General features: G+C 42.2%; 1 protein-coding gene across 5 annotated transcripts in view; it reads right to left on the bottom strand.

Moving 5' to 3' along the window:
• The window catches only part of Tln2 (talin 2), a 411357-nt gene that overhangs the window by 21894 nt on the left and 369177 nt on the right, over positions 1-20286 (bottom strand). For all 5 annotated transcript variants that reach the window (XM_077799669.1, XM_026384818.2, XM_026384825.2 and 2 more), the window contains 6 exons: positions 16999-17124; positions 16674-16790; positions 14447-14632; positions 10519-10626; positions 1585-1690; positions 664-788 (listed from right to left, as the gene is read on the bottom strand). In XM_077799669.1, coding sequence (XP_077655795.1) covers positions 664-788; positions 1585-1690; positions 10519-10626; positions 14447-14632; positions 16674-16790; positions 16999-17124 — 768 coding nt within the window. The remainder of the gene's footprint in view (positions 1-663; positions 789-1584; positions 1691-10518; positions 10627-14446; positions 14633-16673; positions 16791-16998; positions 17125-20286) is intronic.

The raw sequence follows: 20286 nt of genomic DNA, 5'->3' as shown, positions 1-20286 counted from the left end.
CAAGCTGGCTGGCTTTGCCCCAAGACTAGGTCACCATCTTTTCATTTTGGAAGTGTCCTCCTCCTAAAATCTAAAAGTATCTCTCTCCTTTAAATGGCTATTTTTCTTAACACACACTCATGATCTTACGTTTTAAACATTTATCTTGATGACAAACATACATGGAAAAAACAAACCAGCCAACCCTAGTCCCTAGTACACACTGAAAAAGTATGTCAATGGGTTCTCTTTTGAGGTTCACAGTGTTCTCTGTGGATTCTAAGGAAAGGAGAGACCCAACACTGCTATTTCTCTGTAGAAGGCATAATGGAAACCAGAAAAATGAAATTGACAATCTCACATTCAGATCAGGAATGTTCAGGAACGTGCAGGAAGCGCCCACTGCCTGCTTTATAAATGGAACTAAGTCAAGATTGTAAACGCCCTGATTCTTCCTCTGGATGCCCAGAGGTATTTTTCTGGGTGGTTAACCTGAAAGACTCACCCACTGTTTTTTCCATACTCTGTAAAAAGATGCTGGGCAGGTGGAGCAAGTTTGCTACTTGCTAGTTTAACCCCGGGGAAGAAGACAAGCTCCCTGCTGCACGTGGAGTTCCAGGGTCAGCCCCTAGAAGACCGACTGATATCAGACAAGTAACCAAGAAACTACAAAGCAACACTCACTTTAGGTTTTGCTCTTGGCTTCAGTTGCTCTAACTTCTTAGCAGCAGCCTCAATGGATGCTGCAGCCCCCAATAATTCCGTTTCTGCAATGACGGTTGGGTCTTCTGGATCCACCCACTCTGTTCCTAATATCAAAAAAAAAAAAAAAAAGTAAAAGGTCATTCTTGATAGGTGCAGATGATGTCAGGGTATTGCCTTAATCACATACAGTATCTATATAGAGGTCCACCACCTATTATCTAAATTGCCCTAAGAGACCTTGTCTCTAGCTCTCATCTGGATGTAAACGGTAAGGGAGGTAAGGTGATTTTCTGCCTCAGTTGTGTGTTTAGCCATAGAAGTGGTCATCAACAGCAGCTTCAAAGATCCAGATCTCATGGAACAAGGCTGGAGCCTTACTCTACCTTCTAACTTAGGAGACTTTAGACTTTAGACCACAGCAATTTGCATTCTCTTCTGGGAACACATGGGGAGAAGCCACTCTGCTCAATTCAAAGGAGGGGATGTTAGTGAGACAATCTTGCCCTGGGAATTGATTACTTCTCTATAAACAAGAAGGGGTGTGCAAACAGGTACTCAGCACTGTTTTCTAAACACAGGTGTTTGTTTTTTAAATGAGAATAAATATCTTGAAGAATGAAAATAAATGGTGAATTTCTTAAGAACAGTGAGCAGTTCTGATGGACTATACTATTTAAGTAGAAGCACTTAATATAAAGACTGGAGAAAACACAAGTATCATGGAGAATGTTACTTTTAAAATATAACTCTAGGTGTATTTGTTTAAATAGAACCTTGTATACTCCTGGTTGCATTTGCCAATGAAAGGCTAGGAGGTCTGGTGTGTTGACCCTCTGCTCAGTGACTGTCTTAAGCACTGTCCCTGAGCCAGCCTGCAAGAGGAAGGAGAATCTGACCTACCTTTCATGGCTTCCGCTGCCTGGATGAGCTCAGTCACTGCACCTGCGACACGCTTGGAGAAAGCAGCCAGCTGCTGCTTGAGTTCTGGTGTTGGTTTCTGAAGAATCTATGAGTGAAGGACAAGTCAAGTGCATGAGAAGATGGCAACCGTGGTGATAGGAGGAGTTGTCATTGGAGGGTGTGCAGCCAGACATCCTGTTTTTTGTTGCCTATCTATCTCCTAGTGAAAGCAGGGTATGGGGGGGTGGGTAAGCACTTAAGACTCACTGGGCTTTAGTTTCCTCAGATGAAAAGTGGGAAATGGAACCTGGAGTGTCTCTAAAGGTTCTTTTGATAGTTCTCAAAGATCACAAAAGGAGATGAAGTTCTTAGTTGTCCTTTATTCATACTTTATTTATATATAAAAAATATGTGCTCATGAAAATTACTTAAACCATAAGAACATTCTGAGTGAACACAAGAGCCCCAGGCTAAGAGCCCCTAGTACTTGAGACAAAGCAAACACTGGACTGGAGAAGATGTGCAGTTGGGGAATCTTGCAGATAAAATCCCGGTGTGAGCAACAGCTCACGGTGCAGGATGGTCATTCTGGTACAAACAATCCATTTCCATGGTTTTGACCACAGACTTTCTTGGGAGAAGTCACGAGAATGTGCCCTCTTTTAACCTGTTTCAAAGGTTTTAAAGATTGTTTTATGCTTTTTGTTTTTTATGGTTTTGAAAAAGGTAATAGAACCTTCAAACACCAAACCGACTTAAAAGACATTCTCAGCTGATTTCTTTTCAAATCCATCCAAGAATGGAAACAAGAAAATGAGATAGGATGAGAGCTCCTTAACATCTTTCACTACAGATTTAAATTCTGATATACACCATATCTTGCTCCTTCCTAATTTTGAAATTGTCTTCCAACATTCTTTTCTACATCTCTTCCCATGTTTCACAATGGGATTCTTCACATCCAGACACATGGAGATAGGAGAAAATTACAACTATCTCTGGACAATCCTAGTGGAGCCTGAGTAAGTGAATGATGATTAGGGCTCAGGGTCTGAATAACAAAGCAGCATATAAACATCATCAAATGGTTTTTCTATAGTGGTCAACAGAATATGAATAAGAGTGATAGCCAAGGTGGGAACACTCGTACTTAATGGTGGAAGACTTGGTGTTTTCTCATAAGGTCAAGAATAAAGTAAGAATGTTTATTTTCACACTTCTACCAATATTGTACTGGAATTCCTAGCCAGTGCAATAGGCAAAAATAAATAAATAAAAAAGAAGTGAACGATACACACAGTGAGGAAGAAGTAATTTTGTCTGCAGAAGACACAAACATTTATCTACATAAGAAAAACAAACTTCTAGAACTAATAAGTGAGTTTAGCAAGGTCATAGAATATACATATAGAATATACATATAGAAATTTCATTTCTGTATGCTAGCAATGAAAAGTGAGAATTGAAAATGTTAAAAGCCAGTACCATTTATCTTAGCAAAAAAGTTATTAAATAGCTAGGATGAATTTTGATAACAGACACACAAGACCTGAACACTGAAAACTACAAAATATTTCTCCATATTATTGAGAAATATTGAAGAAGGCCTAAAAATATAGACATACTGTGTTCATTGATCAGAAGACTTGATATTGTTAAGATGTCAATTCTCCCCAGATCAATCTACAGGTTCAACACAACCCCATATTTTTATTTTTATTAATTTTTAAAAATAAAAATTGATAAGAGACAATATGATAGCAGTATATAAACATATGGATCAGGGGAGCAGGAAAGTCTAACTAGATTTATACATATGGACAACTCATTTTCAGTAAGTTGCTAAGGTACCTTGAATTCAAAGGGGACACAATAATTTTTTTTCAAAAATGGTGCTAGAACAATATGAAAATGGATAATCTCAGGTAAAAAATGGACTTTTACTCATACCCCATATTTATGCATAAATTAACTAGAAATACATCATAAATCTGAGAATATAAACATATATAGATTCTATATTAAAACTATATTAAACCTACATCATTCACCTACTCAGGCTCCACCAGGATTGTCCAGAGATAGTTATAATTTTCTCCTGTCTTCATGTGTTCTATATTAAACCTATATAGATTCTATATTTAAACTATATAGAAAATCATCATCATCATCATCTTAGTAATCTTGGAGTTGGTGAATATTTTAAATAGATAACTAAAAGCATATATTACAGAAGAAAAAACCCATAAGTTGAACTTAGGGTTATCCACACAATGGAATGCTATTTAGTCATGCAAAGGAATGAATTACTGACATCTGCTACAATATGAATGGATTTTTAAAACCACTATGTGTAGTGAAAGAAACCAGTCACAAAAGACCACATATTCTATGATTCCATTGATAAGAATAGTCCAGAACATGAAAATCAGTAGAGGCAGAAAGTAGATTAATGGAGATCTAGCATTAGGAGCAGAATGGAGTGATTGCTAATGGCTGCAAGTTTTCTTCATGGGTGATGAAACTGTTCTAAAATCAAATTAGGGTGACTGTTGCTTTTAGTTTTAGCTATTATAGTGGATGTGCCACAATACCATTGCAATTTTAATTGACATTGTTATCTTCTTTAGTGAAATGTATATTGGGATCTTTCCCTATTTTGGGCTTTTCAGTTTTAATATCAAAGTCTTAGAATTCTCTATATTTTTTTAGGTTCAAATTCTTTATCAGATACATGCTCTATAAATAGCTTCTCCCAGGGTGTGGCTTGTCATTTCATTTTCATGATAATCTCTTGCAAGGGTCAGGAAGACTAATGTGTATTATTAAAAAAATAAAAAAAAGACAATGATAGCACTTTAGAGCTGAGGGAAAATGTGCAGAAAGAACTTGGATAAACATGAAAGTAAAATCAAAATGCATCTTTTTAACTCATATATTAAGCATAATGAACTGATATTAATCACTGGGATAAACTGAATGTTTCTGTTCCCCACAAGTCATAAAATTATTTTTAGGATTATATTTCACTCCTATTATTCTTTTATATTTAAGACCATATTGATTCTGGATTTCTCTTCTTTTAAGCAGCCCTATTAAGAGATAATTTCACACAATGAAATTCATCCATTTAAAAGCAATGGATAAACACAGGAGGATACAGCCTTCCAATGGAAAACTGCTCAGCAATAAACGTAGCAAATTTTTGCTACACACAACAACACGAATGGAATTGAAACTACTGATGCAGAGTGAAAGAAGTAGAGGAAAAAGGAGTAGATGAGATTCCATTTATAGAAAAGCCCAGAAAATGCAAACAAATCCATAACAATCAGAAACAGATCAGTGGTTGCAAGAATTTTGCAGGTTAATAAATATATTCATTATTTTAGTTGTGGTGAGGCTTCTATAGATGTATTCATATGTCCATGCTCAAACATATACTTTGCATGTTATTTATTATATATTAGTTATGTCCCACTACAGCTGGGAAAAAGTTACAGGTGTGGTGGAGAAAATCACTTATATCATTAAAGTGGAATGATTAAAACCTTCTGTCTCTAGAAGAAGAGCCCTTGAGGTAGAAAGTACCATTCTGTATACTGCTCTAACACAGGGAGCGGCCCTAAGTTACAGACAGGCAGAAGGAGAGGAATTCTATTTTTATTCTGTCATTAAGTCAACATGATCTCTAACAGCAGGCAACAGACAGACCCACATTAACATTTTCTGGTGGTGGAAGTAAATTTTAACCCTGTCAATGATCTCATTTTATGGTTTTGCAGAAATATTGAACTCTGAGGCAAAGCGGCTGCTTCTTGCTTGCAACATGAATCCTCTATAAGGAGCCAGCAACTCGAAGCTCTAAAGCCTACAGGGAAGCTTCCAGAGCAGATGACAATGTCTGCTGAAAAATAAATGGATTCTTAAAAAAAAAAAAAAAAAAAGAAAAAGAAAAGAAAAAAAAAAAAAAAAAAAGGAAATTCTCTAGCAGGCAGTGATTCTAGATTTGCCAGAAGGTTCCAACAGAGTATTTGGGTCTGTGACCCTTCTTAACAGTTTAAGGAACATTCTGTGGGTCTGGATGTTTCTTTGATGAGGTTTTGTGGGAGGGCAGCAGGAAATACTCCAGGGCTTTCAGCTCAAAGGGGCCACAGACCCACAAAAGGTTAAGAATATTAAAATCATGATAGTCATTTTTTTTTACCTACATAGAGGGAAAGAGAGAATTGAAAGAAGACAAAATTCATGAATGTTTCTTTAAAACAAAGATCTAAAGCAAATATGACAATATGCTAATTAATGCTGGTAGGCAGTTAATTATAGATGGTGGGAACATAGATGCCGATACTGTTTTTTGTATTTTCTAGTCTTTTCCAAAGTATAACTAAAATATACAAACCAGCCAGAAAAGGTGAAGAATCCTTAACTCTAAGGTGTTTTATCTGAACAAGGTTAAGGCACGGGAAGTTCACCCATGTTTCATATACCTAAATTTAAGACAAGCCACAAAAGAAGGGCCCTGACCCTCTTTTGTGTCATCTAAAAATGACTTCGATTTAATCCTGCAGATTGTTGGTCGCTTTCTCCAAACCCTAATTTCTAGAGTTTTCTCTTTTCCTCTTTTAAACAGTCCAAAACAGACACTCTGTGACCAAACTTCAGCTTTCAGAAATCTCACCTGTTCTCTTTGATTTGCTACAAACAAGAATCAATTTTTAAAACATTCCAGGAGGGCTATTTTAAAATATGTTATAGTTCTGCTTTAGACTGAGCTAACAGTCATTTGGGCACACAGGTCTTTCTGGATCAAGGATTAGGATAAGGGGCGGGGTGTATGTATGGGCTGAACTTTCTGGTTGTGCCAATTGCTTTTCCCTTATCACCTGTAAATATTTAATCTAATTTTATTATTCTTTATTTATACCCTAGAGAATATTTCATAGAATTCTGATGTTTTTAAAACAGCAATTTGGCTTTCATTTTCCTACCCGGTAAGTAGGAAATTCCCTCTGAAAATTCAACACTGGTGTCCACATCTGGCAGATCTCATGTTCCTCATCTCATTCTTGAGTTTCTACCTGGGTTCATTGGTCTTATAGCCTGAAAGTGTCTTGGTGTGGAACCATCTTTCTGGCTCTTGTCCTCAAAGTTAGTTCTGCTGAAGGAGTTAGGAGAATAATGTGGGATGCAAACTTATTTTTAGCAGTAGACATCGACCAACATCAACAACTGAGGTTACAGAAATGTCATAGGGTTCTATGATTTTTAGTTAGGAAATTGAACTTTCTTATATATTTATAATAATTCTTTGGAAATGAAGCCCTTCCTTCCTTCCTTCCTTCCTTCCTCCCTCCCTCCCTAGGGATTGAACTCAGGGGCACTCAGCTACTGAACCACATTTCCAACCCTTTTTCGTTTTTATTTTGAGATAGGGTCTCATCAAGTTGCTTAGGGTCTCTCTAAGTGTTGAGACTGGCTTTGAACTCGTGATCCTCCTGCCTCAGCCTCCCGAGCTGCTGGGATTATAGGTGTACCTATAATTCTGGCTAAAGGCTTGTTTCCTTACTATGTTTTTATTAGAAAATATCTTTCAGAGAATGTGACTAGCTTACTAAAGAGAATAAAAATCTATGAAACATAAATGCATGATGCTAAACCATTCACATCCTTGGAAGTCTGAGCCACTGGCACTTGTCACCTGAGGTACAAAAAAAATTTCTCATTGCAGAAGATAAATTATTTATCTTATAAAATTAGTTTCATCATGGAACTTTTCTTCCTATTCCCTTTAGCACAAGCTACCATAAACCTCTATGTCTACCATAATTACTACAGTGATAACAAACTGTATAGAATGATGAAAAGAAACTCAGGTGGTCAGCCTTCAACAAATACATTAACCACTTGACTCTAAGAGTCCTGTTTCTAGAGTAAATTCAAGGAATGATCCATGAGAAGAACATTAACCAAGGAAAACGTGAATAGTCATAAGAGACACATATCTGCCTATGGAAGCATAGTCTGTTCTTTCTGGGGCCCTGGGAAAGAAAGTACTGGTTTGTCCCCTTCCTGCTAACCTCTGGCCCCAGTGAATACCTCTCATGAAACCTCCAAATTACATGTGATGTTGGGTATTCCTGCAGCAAGTGCCCCTTCTTCCTGCTGATTATTGTTAGGGCTGAGGTCTGATAGTACTTAGGTAGCCTGAAAGCAGGGGTCTCTGTGGCCTGGGAATGGTTCCTGGACCTTTCCTAATGTTCCCTTCAATCTCTCCTAAGTCACAGAAGCTGGCCATCTGCCCAGTCCCTTGAAGAGACACATGGAAAATCTGAAGACCCCTCATTTCATTGCACTCACCCACTCAAGCTGGAGTGGAAGGGAGAGGGGTGGTACATTGGCAGACACCACTGCGGTTCCCAGGTAGGGGACAGGGTTTATAGTGGGCACAAGGTCAGGGAGGGAACCCCATCAGAGTTCCTTTTCCTAATCCCCTGGGAGAAACTTCTCCTTAAGAGAAGTGCTGGCACTTCCTATGAAGGGAGAATTCTTCTCCCCCAAATAAGCTTTACTTTTCCTGAAGGGTGAAGGGATTTCTTCGCTTTAGCACCACCACAAAGGCTGGCAGGTTTGTGGATTTTTTGGGAATAAAGCTGGACCCCATGCAGTGAATAAAGGTGGGAACAGCCAGTCTGGGGGCTGCATGTGTGGGGCCTGGGCCACAGATGCTGTGTAAGGGGCTGATGCACAGACATAGGCACAGGTGAGCGAGAGAGCATGGCTCATCAGGAAAGGGGACTGGGAAAAGTGAGGAAATGCAAAGAAGCAGATCCCTGGATCTCCTTCCTTCCCCCACAATGAACAAGACAAAAATAGAAGCATGAGAGAAAGTAGAGCCCAACACAGCGCCTTTCAGACAGTAGACTTCAGTGAAACACCTAGCAAATGCTAGTGCAGTCAAGTAGCCCTGGGTTTCCAGGCCTGCCCACTGAATCCTTCAAAAACTGCTTGTTTAACATCTGAGGAAACGGAAGCCCAGATATGTCAGTGTCCACGTGGCTCTTTATGTGGCAGAACCAGGGTTTGAACTCAAGGCTTTGAAACCTACTGCTTCCACCACACTGTCTAGTTTTCAGTTATAACAAGGTTCGCTGTGACTCAAAACACACACAGTAAATGCCTCTTATAAACACAGTTTTGCTTTCCACCAAGGTCAACCACGGTCTGAAAATATTAAATGGAAAATTCCAGTAATGAATAGTTTAAGTTTTAAATAACTTTTATAGATACTGTTATGATTGTTCAATTTTTAACTAGCTCTTGTTAATCTTTTACTTTGCTTAAAGTTAAACTTTTCTCATAGACAATTATGTATAAGAAAAAACATAGTATATATATATATATATATATATATATATATATATATATATAATTCAGAACAAACCATGGAACCTCTTGGAGTGTACACTCTGAGGAGAAGGGTGACCACTGTGTAGCCTTCCATAAAGAAAAGGATGTCTTTTGGAAGTCTTGCTGGTTTTATTCTTTTTACCCTGAATTTCCTGGTGGGCTTGCTCATGGGCTAAATACTCTCATGACATCCCAGCACATCTAATTTGCTTGGCAGCAGAGGCCCTGGCCTGTGAACACTGACGGGCTAAGATACTCTCCCCTTGGCCCAGAGTGTCTACACTGATTTCTATTCATGGAGATTCAGGCTGGAGTCCAAAGCTTATAATCCCAGTCTGGTTATTCTCCCCAGAAGATCTACCCAGTACTTACCACAGTGACCTGGATAAAGAACAACAATGATCTCTTAGAAGACCCAAGATGGTTAATATCAGAAGTGAATTCATTTTTAAGGAGAAGTCAATGAAATATTAGAATGAGCGCAAAGCTGGGAGTAACAAGAACTGGGATTAGGCCATCCCTGCTTAGCAGGGTGACCTCAACCTGGGACTAACCTCCATGAGTTGCAAATCATTTCTTTGGCCTGCTAGCTCACAAGCTATACAAGAGTAAAATGAGAAAAAGCAGAATGTCCAACAAACAAAAGGCCTGATGGTGGACTTTTGGTACAAGAATTATGTATCTGAAGGTGGCCTGTTGAATCTTTTTTGTTTTTTGTTTTGGAAAGAACAGTGCAATTGTAGGTGGGAAGACATCATCAGTTCTCTTCTGGGGGTCCTCCTAACTGCGGAACAAACTCTCTTTGGTCTGTCCTAGCCTTTATATCATTGTAAAGTGGCTCCTAGGATTCGACAGAAACAAATACCCACTGTACTTCTTGGTTCTTTGTGTTTAGGACCTCATGGTCTGTGGGGAGTCAGGCCACCCTAGGAACTGGGAGTCTGCTGTACCCACCCAAAGCTCCTGTAAGGACAGTCCATAGTTATAATCATCATGCCTTTTGCCTGGTGTCAATTTTCATCTTCTGAACTAGGTCCATGCTGGGTATACCGGGCTGGGGGAGTCACTTTCAGTGTGATTTAAGCCATTCATTCAAGGACAGGAGGAAGTCATAGGAGGTTAGCAGAACACTTGTGGCACTGGCCTTAGTCTCCTCTAGTTCATCACAGGGGCAAGTGTGACTTTTCAGAAGCTTCAATACCCTCCCAGGGTATGCTAGGGTCTTTGTAACAAAACCTCCTTATACATTTCAGGGTGGCGGAGATACCCCCATGGCTTCTTCCCTCTCTTCACACTCCTCTTCCATACTAGTTCTGCCTATTTGGTGCCAGATAGAGCCAGGTTCTCACAGATTCTAACTGCATCTTCCTGCAGACTGCACTTGCAAACTAACTGGATCAGACTTTTCTACTCAGGCCAGACCTGACCTCATAAGAGGTACCTGTCTGATGCTCCAAAAGGGATGATCCTGAAATAAGAACACAGCTTTCCCCTCACCCAGCCCTGATGCACACCCCTCCTCACCACCAAGACATGCTCCAGAAGGTCCAGGTAGCCCAGGGTGCATTCCGTCCCGTACCGTAAGGCTCTGGATCGCACCTCCTCACTGACGTCAGGGTGGAAGGATGCTTGCTAGAAACAGAAAGGAATGTTGAGATCTTGAAGCTGGAAGAGCTGGCTGACAAGTCACCCACCCAGCAGAGCTGAGTAGTTCAGCAGGACACCTTGCTTGCCGCCTCTGACGCCTCCCCCAACTTGACTCCCTGGGTAGAAAAGAAGTTCATCCTCTACCCTCTCTGCCTCCACTGCAGGTCCTCTGTCAGTCTGTGTGTTGACCCTGTAGTGTCAACAGACTGACAGAGGGCCAAATGACAGAGATAACTGAACCCAATCCCCCTTTCTTTGCTTCCTTTGTTTTTTTAAATGAAAAGAATTCTATATACATGAAGATGTCCAGAAAAGATTCATAATAAGGCCTTCCAGCAGGAGACATACTAACCCCAGCTCAGCCTGGCCTCTTGTCAGCAGCTGCCTCTTGAAGGCCCCTTCTCTGTCCACAGGCTAATGAAGCCCAGGTTCTTATTCCTCCACCAACCACACCACAGTCACAGTGAGGTCTCCGTGACCACGGCCCTTGGGCTCCTGGGAAACTTCAGATAGCAGCTCCCCGGCGCCCTCAAGCACTGTAAATAACTCATCTCACATTATACAAATGCCGAGATAAGCAAACCAGAGCATATGGTGAACACAATATCTCATGCTTTTTTCTTGTACTTGTGACCTGCCACCTTGAGTCATTCATGATACATCCATTCTGATTCATAGGGTTGTCGGATAAAATGTACCCAGTTAAATCTATATTTCACATACACAAGGAAAACTTTTAGTACAAGTATGTTACACCCTTTTATTTGCTAAAACTGATAGCACCCTCACCCCCTTAGACATTTTCCCTGCTGCAGCTTCACTCTGAAAAAAACTTGGGGGCCTTACAGAAATAGTTAACACACTAAACTACAAGCAAGCAACAGAGAAATCACCCATCAGCATAAAAGGTCGAGGCTGAAGGGGAGCACTGACCAGCCTCCATGTTTTTTCCACTCAAGCCCCTCTTCCTAGGGATGGTGGTGGGCGCAGGTGGGAACACTTGTGGGCTTGCTCCTGCTCTGAGCACCACCCTGGAGGAAGTAGCCAGCATTTGTCATTTGTAAACTAGGTTTGACTCACCTAAAGTCTAATGGGTCTAGGATGCGGAAACCAGGAGCCCAGAGCTATGCCCTGAACACTGGTCTTGTTCATCCCTGAGACTCTAATTATGAGGCACAGAACCCACGCCTGTTTGAGGAGACAGCACTATGGGAAGACATAGGCTGCGCTGCTCCTCAGTGTCACCTCCAGCAGGTTCAGCACAAGGGCCTCATCCACAGTGTGGGAGAGGCAAGATCAAAGTACGCTTGCCTACTATGGTGACTGTGTAACTCAGCAGAACACTACAGGAGAACAATCTGGCAGTAATTAAAATGTCATACCATTTGACCCACTAATTCCACTTCTGGGAGTCTTGCCTAAGGAAATAACCCAAAGCACAGAAAAACCAGATATGCCTAAGGATGTTTATTATAGTAAAGTTCATGATAAAAATAAATGTAGACAACCTAAATATTTTATAATAGAGGAAAGAGAATATTTGCTAATGGAGTATATTGTATCCTTTAAAAAGTCTGTGATAATGACTCACAGCAACAGAGAAACAGCCACATCATATCAATTATAAGAGCAGACATAAAATTGTATCTAACATAAACATATACACATGAAAGCAAGACAGACAGAAACACACATGAGACTTGACTTTGGAATTGGGTAAGCCTGAGGACTTAGTGTAATCCTCCCATTCTGATAAGATGAGCCAGTCTGGAACTTGCTGTTCCCCCACATTTGCCCTGGTTACCCACTCAGCCCCAAGTTACTTGGATAGGGCAACTTGGCCCTCCATTCTGTGTGTTGGAGACTTTCTTCTTGATCTGCCACTCAGCAGCCTTGTTTTTCTGCATGTGACTTACTGCATGCATTCCCTTTTCTGTCAAGCTGCCTAATTCCTTTCTGCAAAGGGGTGAGGGATGCAGGAGCCCAAAGGAATCACCATTGTTCATAAGTTTGCTAAAAAAAGTCCTCTCTTAATAGGTGTCTTGGGGTGCAGCAGTGGTACTTATTGTTAAGTCAGATTTTGGAATGTGAAGAAACATATGCTTCAGCATTCTGTGGGTTATTTTGTCCTGCAAATCCAAGATGATTTGACCCCGGAAAAACTAAGGCTGGGCAGACAGTTTTCACCCTTTTCTACTTGACCTCGTCCCCTGGAAACAGAGGAACCTATGCAAGAGAAACTTAAAAATCTGAGTTGCATTCCATTTCTGCCTTAATTGTGGTCTTTTCTGTTCCTCTTTTCATGTCAGTAACATGGGGACAAAAATGCCTATCAATTTTTAGCCCCAGGAACCTTGAGCATCACAGCTAGGCAGAACCAGAGTGGCCATGGAATCAGAGTGCTGGTTTCATCCTGGTTCTCACAGTGAAGAGCTGTGTGAGCTGAGTTATGTCATTTTGACTCTGAGTCCCTGTTTCACCATTTGACATACTGGAACCATTAATTTTGCCCCTTCTCATCTAGGATCAAATGAGAGAAAATATATATTTATATATATATAATATCCTCTCTAAAACTATGAGGTCTTACATCTGAGCACCGTGATGCCTTTGGGTTATATCTTGCCAGGCAAATTTGATACTCCAGTTGAGCTTTTTGAAAAATTATTATTTCTGGGTGGGTGAATTCTACTGAGCACATCAAAGTGGCAAATATCTGTGGCTTCAGGACATACTCCAAACTCCCTGGTCTAGCATGCACAGTCCTTCATCATAGTGGCCATTCCTATCTATCCACCCTTGTCTTCCCAATCCACCCTTACTCAAGCCTCCATCATGCTCAGGAGACCCACAAAGGTGGAGTTGTCTCCTGTGGACAGGCTCTTACACACATGTGCCTTTGGCCAACTGCTTCCCTCTCCCTTAAGCCAGATACCTCCAAATCACCTGACCCCTTCTGAGGAATTGCAAGGCTATCAGCAGCAGCCTAAACAGAACTCTCTTTATCACAAAGAATGCCTGCTCCCTTTAGACTCTGATCTATAATAGCTAGGTTTCAACTTCTGTGGTTAATTCCCCCACCTCATTTAACCAGGGTAGGGGGCATCCTAGATCAATCACTGCTAGAAGCTAAAGCTGTCCTTGGAAGGGTGAGGGTGCTCAGTGGGACATAGGACAATGTGGGGCATTGATGATTTACTTTCTTAATAGATAAAGAAAAAATTAAAATAAAGTCACAGGGCTCTGGTCTCCATGGCTCCCTCACCAAGCCTGGGCTCAGGGCAGCTGTTCTAATCACCCAGCCATCAGAAGAGTTTCCTCCAAGTTGTCTGGCACAGAGAACAAAGGTATTCCCCAAGTTCGTTGTGTTCCTCTAATTCACTTCCTCAGCCAGCAATGGTAGCCCCTCTCCTTGCACAAAAAGTCTGAGCCATGAGGCAGGAATGGATTCAGGCAGAAGAGGGCATCTGGTGTCCATGCATAGCATGTGGAACTAAATGCTGCAGTCCCATTGGTTACTTTTAGAGTGGCCTCTACTACATTGAATCAGAAGGCTCCCTACCTGTTTAGGAGAACTGTTAAGAAGTGGGAGGATCAAGTCAGCAAGGCTCACTCCTACTCAAAAGGACCTGCAAGAGTTATTTCCCAGGCTGATGCATACGCCATCTTCTACATGAATGTTTATCATCAAGTTTAAGGTATGGAGCTGCTGCACAACCAGCCTCTCCCTTCCTCCAGACAACTTGGAATGACTCAGTCATGGCAGAGAATTAATTGTCATCCTAAACAACATCACAGCCTTTACCTTGCAAGCTGTCAACATATCGGACACAGCCTTCCGGCTCAAATTGGCAGTGGCAATCACGTCCTCCTGTCTACATGAGTTCCCAGCTGCCACGGCTTTAGCTGTTGCCATGGTGATGCCTTTCGTCATCCTTATTGATTCTTCAGGTGATGATGTCTTTTCAGGTACCTCTTTTGACTGGAACACCTGAAAGGCAGAAATTAAATAGGTGAAAAAAATATAAAAGGACAAAAATAACTTAGGTTTCTGCAACCAGGCTGTAGCTCAGTGTCTGAAAATCAAGCCAGCAATTGGAAGAAATTATCAAATGACAGAAAACTAGAAATTTAACTTGAGTACAGTAACATGGCTCTTGCTTTCAAGAGTCTGGCATGAACAAGCCTCTCTCATATAATATTTGGCATCCATGGGAGCAATGTGGTAAGAGACATTTCTACAGTGTTAGCCCATTCACCTTCTGACTTCTCTTCTCCCAGTCTTGCTTATGTTTCAGTAGTTTCCAGAAACTCTTAGCCCCAATGCTGGTTCCAGAGCAGGACTGACCTGGATATATCACTCTGGGTGCGCCTCACCCCTTTTAAGCGGGTGTGAGATTGGGAGATGAAGCATAAGATCCTACTATTCTTAGCCTGCCTTATAAATACAACTGCATAATTGTGCAGAGGTGTTCATGTCGAATGTGCCACAATGACACTGAATTATTTAAACACACACACATACCTTTAGAGAAGCTGAAATAAATTCACCATGGTAAGTCAATACCTCAATACCTCATTTTAAAGCCTCATCTGTCAGTCAAGCTGTTTCTGCTTCAAACCCATCTGGTCTTGTCTCTTTAACATGAGTGACAGATGTTGTGACTGTATACTGAATCCCTGCACAGGAGAACCCCCATCTCAGGTGAGGGTAGCCTGTCTTCAGCACTAAGCAACCACATTTCAGCAGGGAAGTGTTCCCTGAGGCAGAAGTGAGGATGCAGATAGCATCCTTGTCGTGAGCCAACAAGTGTCAAACATCACTGCCCCTAAGAATGGACAGCTGCAATTAAGCACCTAGGACCACAAATTCTAGGCCACTTCTGAATGTTACCATGGAATGAAGGCCACAGGTACAGAGTCCTCCACACCACTGTGGCCCTTGTGGTACATGCTCTATGGAAACACAATCTGGATGAATTCGAAATCATAGTGATATATTCAGAACAACCAAGTGTTCATAATTTCCCAGGAGAGCTCTGAATTTCAGCTCTCTTCTATTACCATCATGAGGCCTGCCCATGCCTGTCTGAGTGAATCTGTGTCTAGACTTCAGGTAGGAAATGCCAAGACCATGCAGGAGGGCCAGGTAGCCGTGCTTAAGGATGCTACCAGGCTCTGAGTTAACTCCTGTGGTTTTAGATCCTGCTTTAAAATATGAACTAAGCTGTATCCATTAAAGACAGGACAAAAGAATCCAAGTTCCTGTTACCAAAACCTAGAATTGTTCATGTTTAAAGCACTGTTGTGTCTCAGGTCACCCTCTAAAGATGACTCTAAAGGTAAAGAACAACCAGCAGCAGAGGCAGGTTCCCCATCTCCCCGCTCCCCCACAGAAAAGTTGCATCTGAGATCAGTTTTAAAAAGAAATATCAGGGAAAAACGATCATTTCCAGCATATTTCCATTTGTAGGGTTAGGGAGAGATGATGTATAAGTGTTACGGGGTCACAGGTCCCTATTGGGCTAGAACAAGGCAAAAAGAAAAGGGCTGATGTCTTTAAATTTGGACATCTCAAAAAGAAGGGATCTGGATGTGAAGGGGAAGAGTCTCATCCAAAGGCTAGGCTTTCTTCCTAACGGTGAACCTCTGGCTCCAATTCCACCCATGTGCAACAGTGTGAGCTGTCACCAGTGGCCATGTGAATCAAGAGAGGCTGCAATTGAACCTGGATATAAACTTTCCCCTTGGCTGGGAACCTTCTGTAATGCTTTGATTTCATGCTGTAATTTTAGTGGAATTAAAACTGAATTGTCCTAATACATACCAATTAGTTCCTTAATTATAACACCAGTGGATCCTGGCCAAACTCAGTGACGCATGGGGTGATTGGTTACAAACTCTACCAGAAGGTAGATGAGTGGCCTCCCCATTCCAGGGGCTCTAGGTAAAATCTCTTTAGAAGAATCTCAGAGAAGCTGGGGTCAGGTGTTGGACACTGGTGCCCAGGGAGGCAACAGCTGGCTTCTTACCGTGAGCTCCTGCTTTATGTACTCGATGGTGGCCTCAAGTGCCCTCGTGCCCCGGGTGGCCTCATCCTCTACTGCCTTCACAGTCTTGAGAAGGGAGGTGACATTAGTCACCATCACCTGCATTCCAGGAAGAGAGTAAGCAGATAGTACACCGAGGTCCCCTCCCTTCTCCTTAGAGTTCCAGACTGGATGCCACAAGCAAAGACACCTCAGTTTCCTTCAGTGAGAAAGGAGCTCAGATGTGTGTTCTCCCAACATCCTCTTATGGGATTTCCTCACCCCGCATAGCCCTGGAAGCTGACTCCCGTTTGTACCCCACTCTAACCTTGGCAGCTCCCTTGAGCTGATACATGGAAGGATCGTCGGCTGGCTTGCTGGCAGCTCCCTTGGTAGCACCAATGAGATCAGAAAGGGCCTTGGCCACGTCTTTGATAGCATTGATCAATACCACCTGAAAGAGATCATGGAGCCCGGGTGAGCAGATGCTCAACAGCCACCTGCTGGCTTTACCAGCAACTTTCTCGAGGAAGGGTGCTGGGGACAAGGAAAAGGCAGATGTCTGCAGCAGTGGCTCTGAGGCCTGTACCACAGCAATAACACTGAGGCAGGCACCCTTGGAGAGTCTGAAGCAGGAATCTTAAGAAGCCCACCCCACTCTAGGAGGCTGACGCTGAGCCTAGAAGGAGAACTCAGATCTAAGCACACAGCCTGCTTCAACTTCCTCACTGGCAACTCGCAGACAAGCTGCCCCTGACAAGATGAAGGGAACTAAGCAGACGCCTGAGAGGCAATGGCAGTTGACCCCAGACTGTGCCTAGAACACAGAACAAAACCCCAGCCTTGCACCTGAGCTGCAAGGCCCTCGTGGCAGCCTTGCCTGCCTCTCCATCATTGGTTCCTAGGATCTCTGCTCCACTCAACCTGCTACTGACACGTGGGTCTTTCTTCCCCACTGGGAATCTCAACTTGCTCATATTTTGGGCCTTCACTCTTGCTGTCCTCTCAACTGGGAACCAGCTCTTTCTATCATCTGGGCCTCAACTCAAATGTCATGTCTTTAGAGACCTTTCCTGACCACCCTAGCTATAGGCCCACTGCCAAACAGTAGCTCACCTTGTTATATTGTACAGTACTTATCAGTAGGTTGAATTGTTTTATTATTTATTCACTTGTACATGGTTTGTCTTCCCCTGAGGCTTGAGTGTAAGCTCCATGGGGTCTGAATAGGGCCTGGCATCAACAGGCACTAACTAAGTCTGGGGGAATGGATAAAGGCACAGGTGTGTGCCCATATGGCCCTGGATGGAACACATTACCTGTGTCTACTTCTCTAATATAAGAGAGGCCACAGCCACGTTGGACCTGGAATCAGAAGTGTCAGCAACATGATTATGGGTGTTGTGTTGAAGCCTTCTCGGTCCAGGAGCTCCATTAACAGCTCCCACTCCTGTACTAGTAATAACAACTGCCTGGTGTCAATGGCAGCGTTCCAGGCACTGAGCCAAGCACTCTGCACACATTGTCTCATTTAATTCTCACTTCCACCCTTCACATGGGAACTGCAATCCTAACGTCCATATCCCAGAGCCCAGGAGTTGCAGACTTGGAATTTGGACTCTGGTCAATGTGATTCTAAGGGCCATGGTCTTAACCTCCACAGTAACTAAGCTCTCCAGCCAGCTCCTCGTGACAAGCAGAATCAGCAGCGCTGTCCCATCTGTCTCCCCCCAGATTCTGTGAGGACAAACTGGGATAACAGATGTGAAAATGAACCAGAGACCCTAGAGCCCCAGACAGCTGCAGCACAGCAATATTGTGATTTTTCCAGCCCTCTGTTGTCACCTGCCCACCTCTGTGATGTCTTCTCACCCACAGGGCAGAGGGAACCTCAGTCAACCTTCTGAGCCTACAGGTGGGTCAGTTTGGGATGCAGCTTGTGAGGAAGGTGTGATGTGTGTGGACCTCATGTTGATTCCTGGCACCAAGGCCAGGGAGGAGGGACAGTGAGAGGAACAGAGGCACTGCTAGCCAGTATCTGCTGCCTATATCCTCCACTCAGGACACACAGTCTCACTTCCACTCTTTGACAACTGACCAAAAGAGGATATTTTCTTGAGTTTTTTTTTTTTTTTTCCCCCAAGTGAGATCTCACTGCAAGTTGGTGTTTCAGGATACCTAGACCATTTGAGAATAATGACCCTACAGCAGCAGCAAAAAAATCTATCGGTCTGATTAAAAAATAGGAAAAAGACATGAATAGATATTGCTCCAAAAAACTACAAATGGTCAATACATACGTGAGAAAAAGCTCAAGGTCACTAATTTTCAGGGACATGCAAATCAAAACCACAGTGGGACATCACCTCATACTTATAAGGAGGGCCAATCCCCCCCCCCCAAAAAAAAAGACAAGTGTTGGTAAGGATAGAGAGGAGTTGGAACTCTTTTAGATCTGTGAGTAGGAATGTAGAATGGTGCAGCTGTTAAGGAAGAGTGCAGAGGTTCCTGAAAAAAAAATAAAAATAGAAATCTCATGTGATCCTGTAATCTTTCTTCTAAGTATTTATTGAAAGTAATTGAGATCAGGATCTCAGTGAGATATCGGCATCCCCATGTTCAGAGCAGCATTATTCACAATAGCCACAATGCAGAAGTGTCTATTGGTAGATGAATGGATTAAAAAAAGTAGAAGCACATGATGAAATATCACTTAATTTTAAAAAAGGAAATTCTGCAATATATAATAATAACATGGATGAACCCTGAGGACATTATACTAAGTGATTAAGTCAGTCACAGTAGGACAAAAAAATATGCATGATCCCTCTTGTATGCCATATCTACAACAGTCAAATGCCCAGAGGCAGAGCAGAATGGTGGTTGTCAGAGATGGGGGAGGGAGAGGGGAGTAAATAGCCAATGAGCATAAAGTTTCAGTTAAGTGAGACAAATCGGCTTTAGAGATCTGTTGTGCCTACAGTTAACACTACCGCACTGCACAGGTAAGATCTGTCTCAGTCCATCTCATATTAAGTGCTCTTACCACAACAAAATAAGGTTGAATGAAAAAAAATAAGGCAAATGCTGATGGTCACAGAAGCTGGGTGGTGGACACACAGGGGCTCATTTTATCATCTCTCTACTTTTGTATTTAATAAAAATTATTACATAATTTTTTCCCAAGGTGGGAGGAGATGATTCCACAGCAATATTTCTCTGAGTTAAAAGATTTAAACCTTCCCAGGCAAGTCACTTCTCAAGTTATGTCAAGTGACAAAAGTGAACTTATGCTGTGGGTTCCAACTACAGGAACATGGTTTCCAGCTTTTCCTTCCTCCACAGGGTTAAAACCATCACCTCAGGCAGGGATTTCTGTGAATGCTTAGTATTCTAAAAGGTAGTGTGAACTCTGATGTTAGCAGGAAGAAATGTTGCAGGAGGGATACATGGGGACACTGGAAGATGTCCTCATGGGGCTTAGCTGCCCTGGAAGATGTCAGGAAGCAAAGGTGCAGACTCTGTGGGAACAAAGCTGGTGGCCCCTGTTAACCAGAACAGTCACTCTCATCCACCTGGCCCCTTTCTTTAACAGCTAGTTTTGTCAAATATGCTA

The sequence above is a fragment of the Urocitellus parryii genome, chromosome 6, assembly GCF_045843805.1.
Source record: "Urocitellus parryii isolate mUroPar1 chromosome 6, mUroPar1.hap1, whole genome shotgun sequence".
NCBI lineage: Eukaryota > Metazoa > Chordata > Mammalia > Rodentia > Sciuridae > Urocitellus > Urocitellus parryii.
The sequence above is the reverse complement of the archived record's forward strand: the minus strand, read 5'-3'. Positions and strand labels throughout refer to the sequence as shown.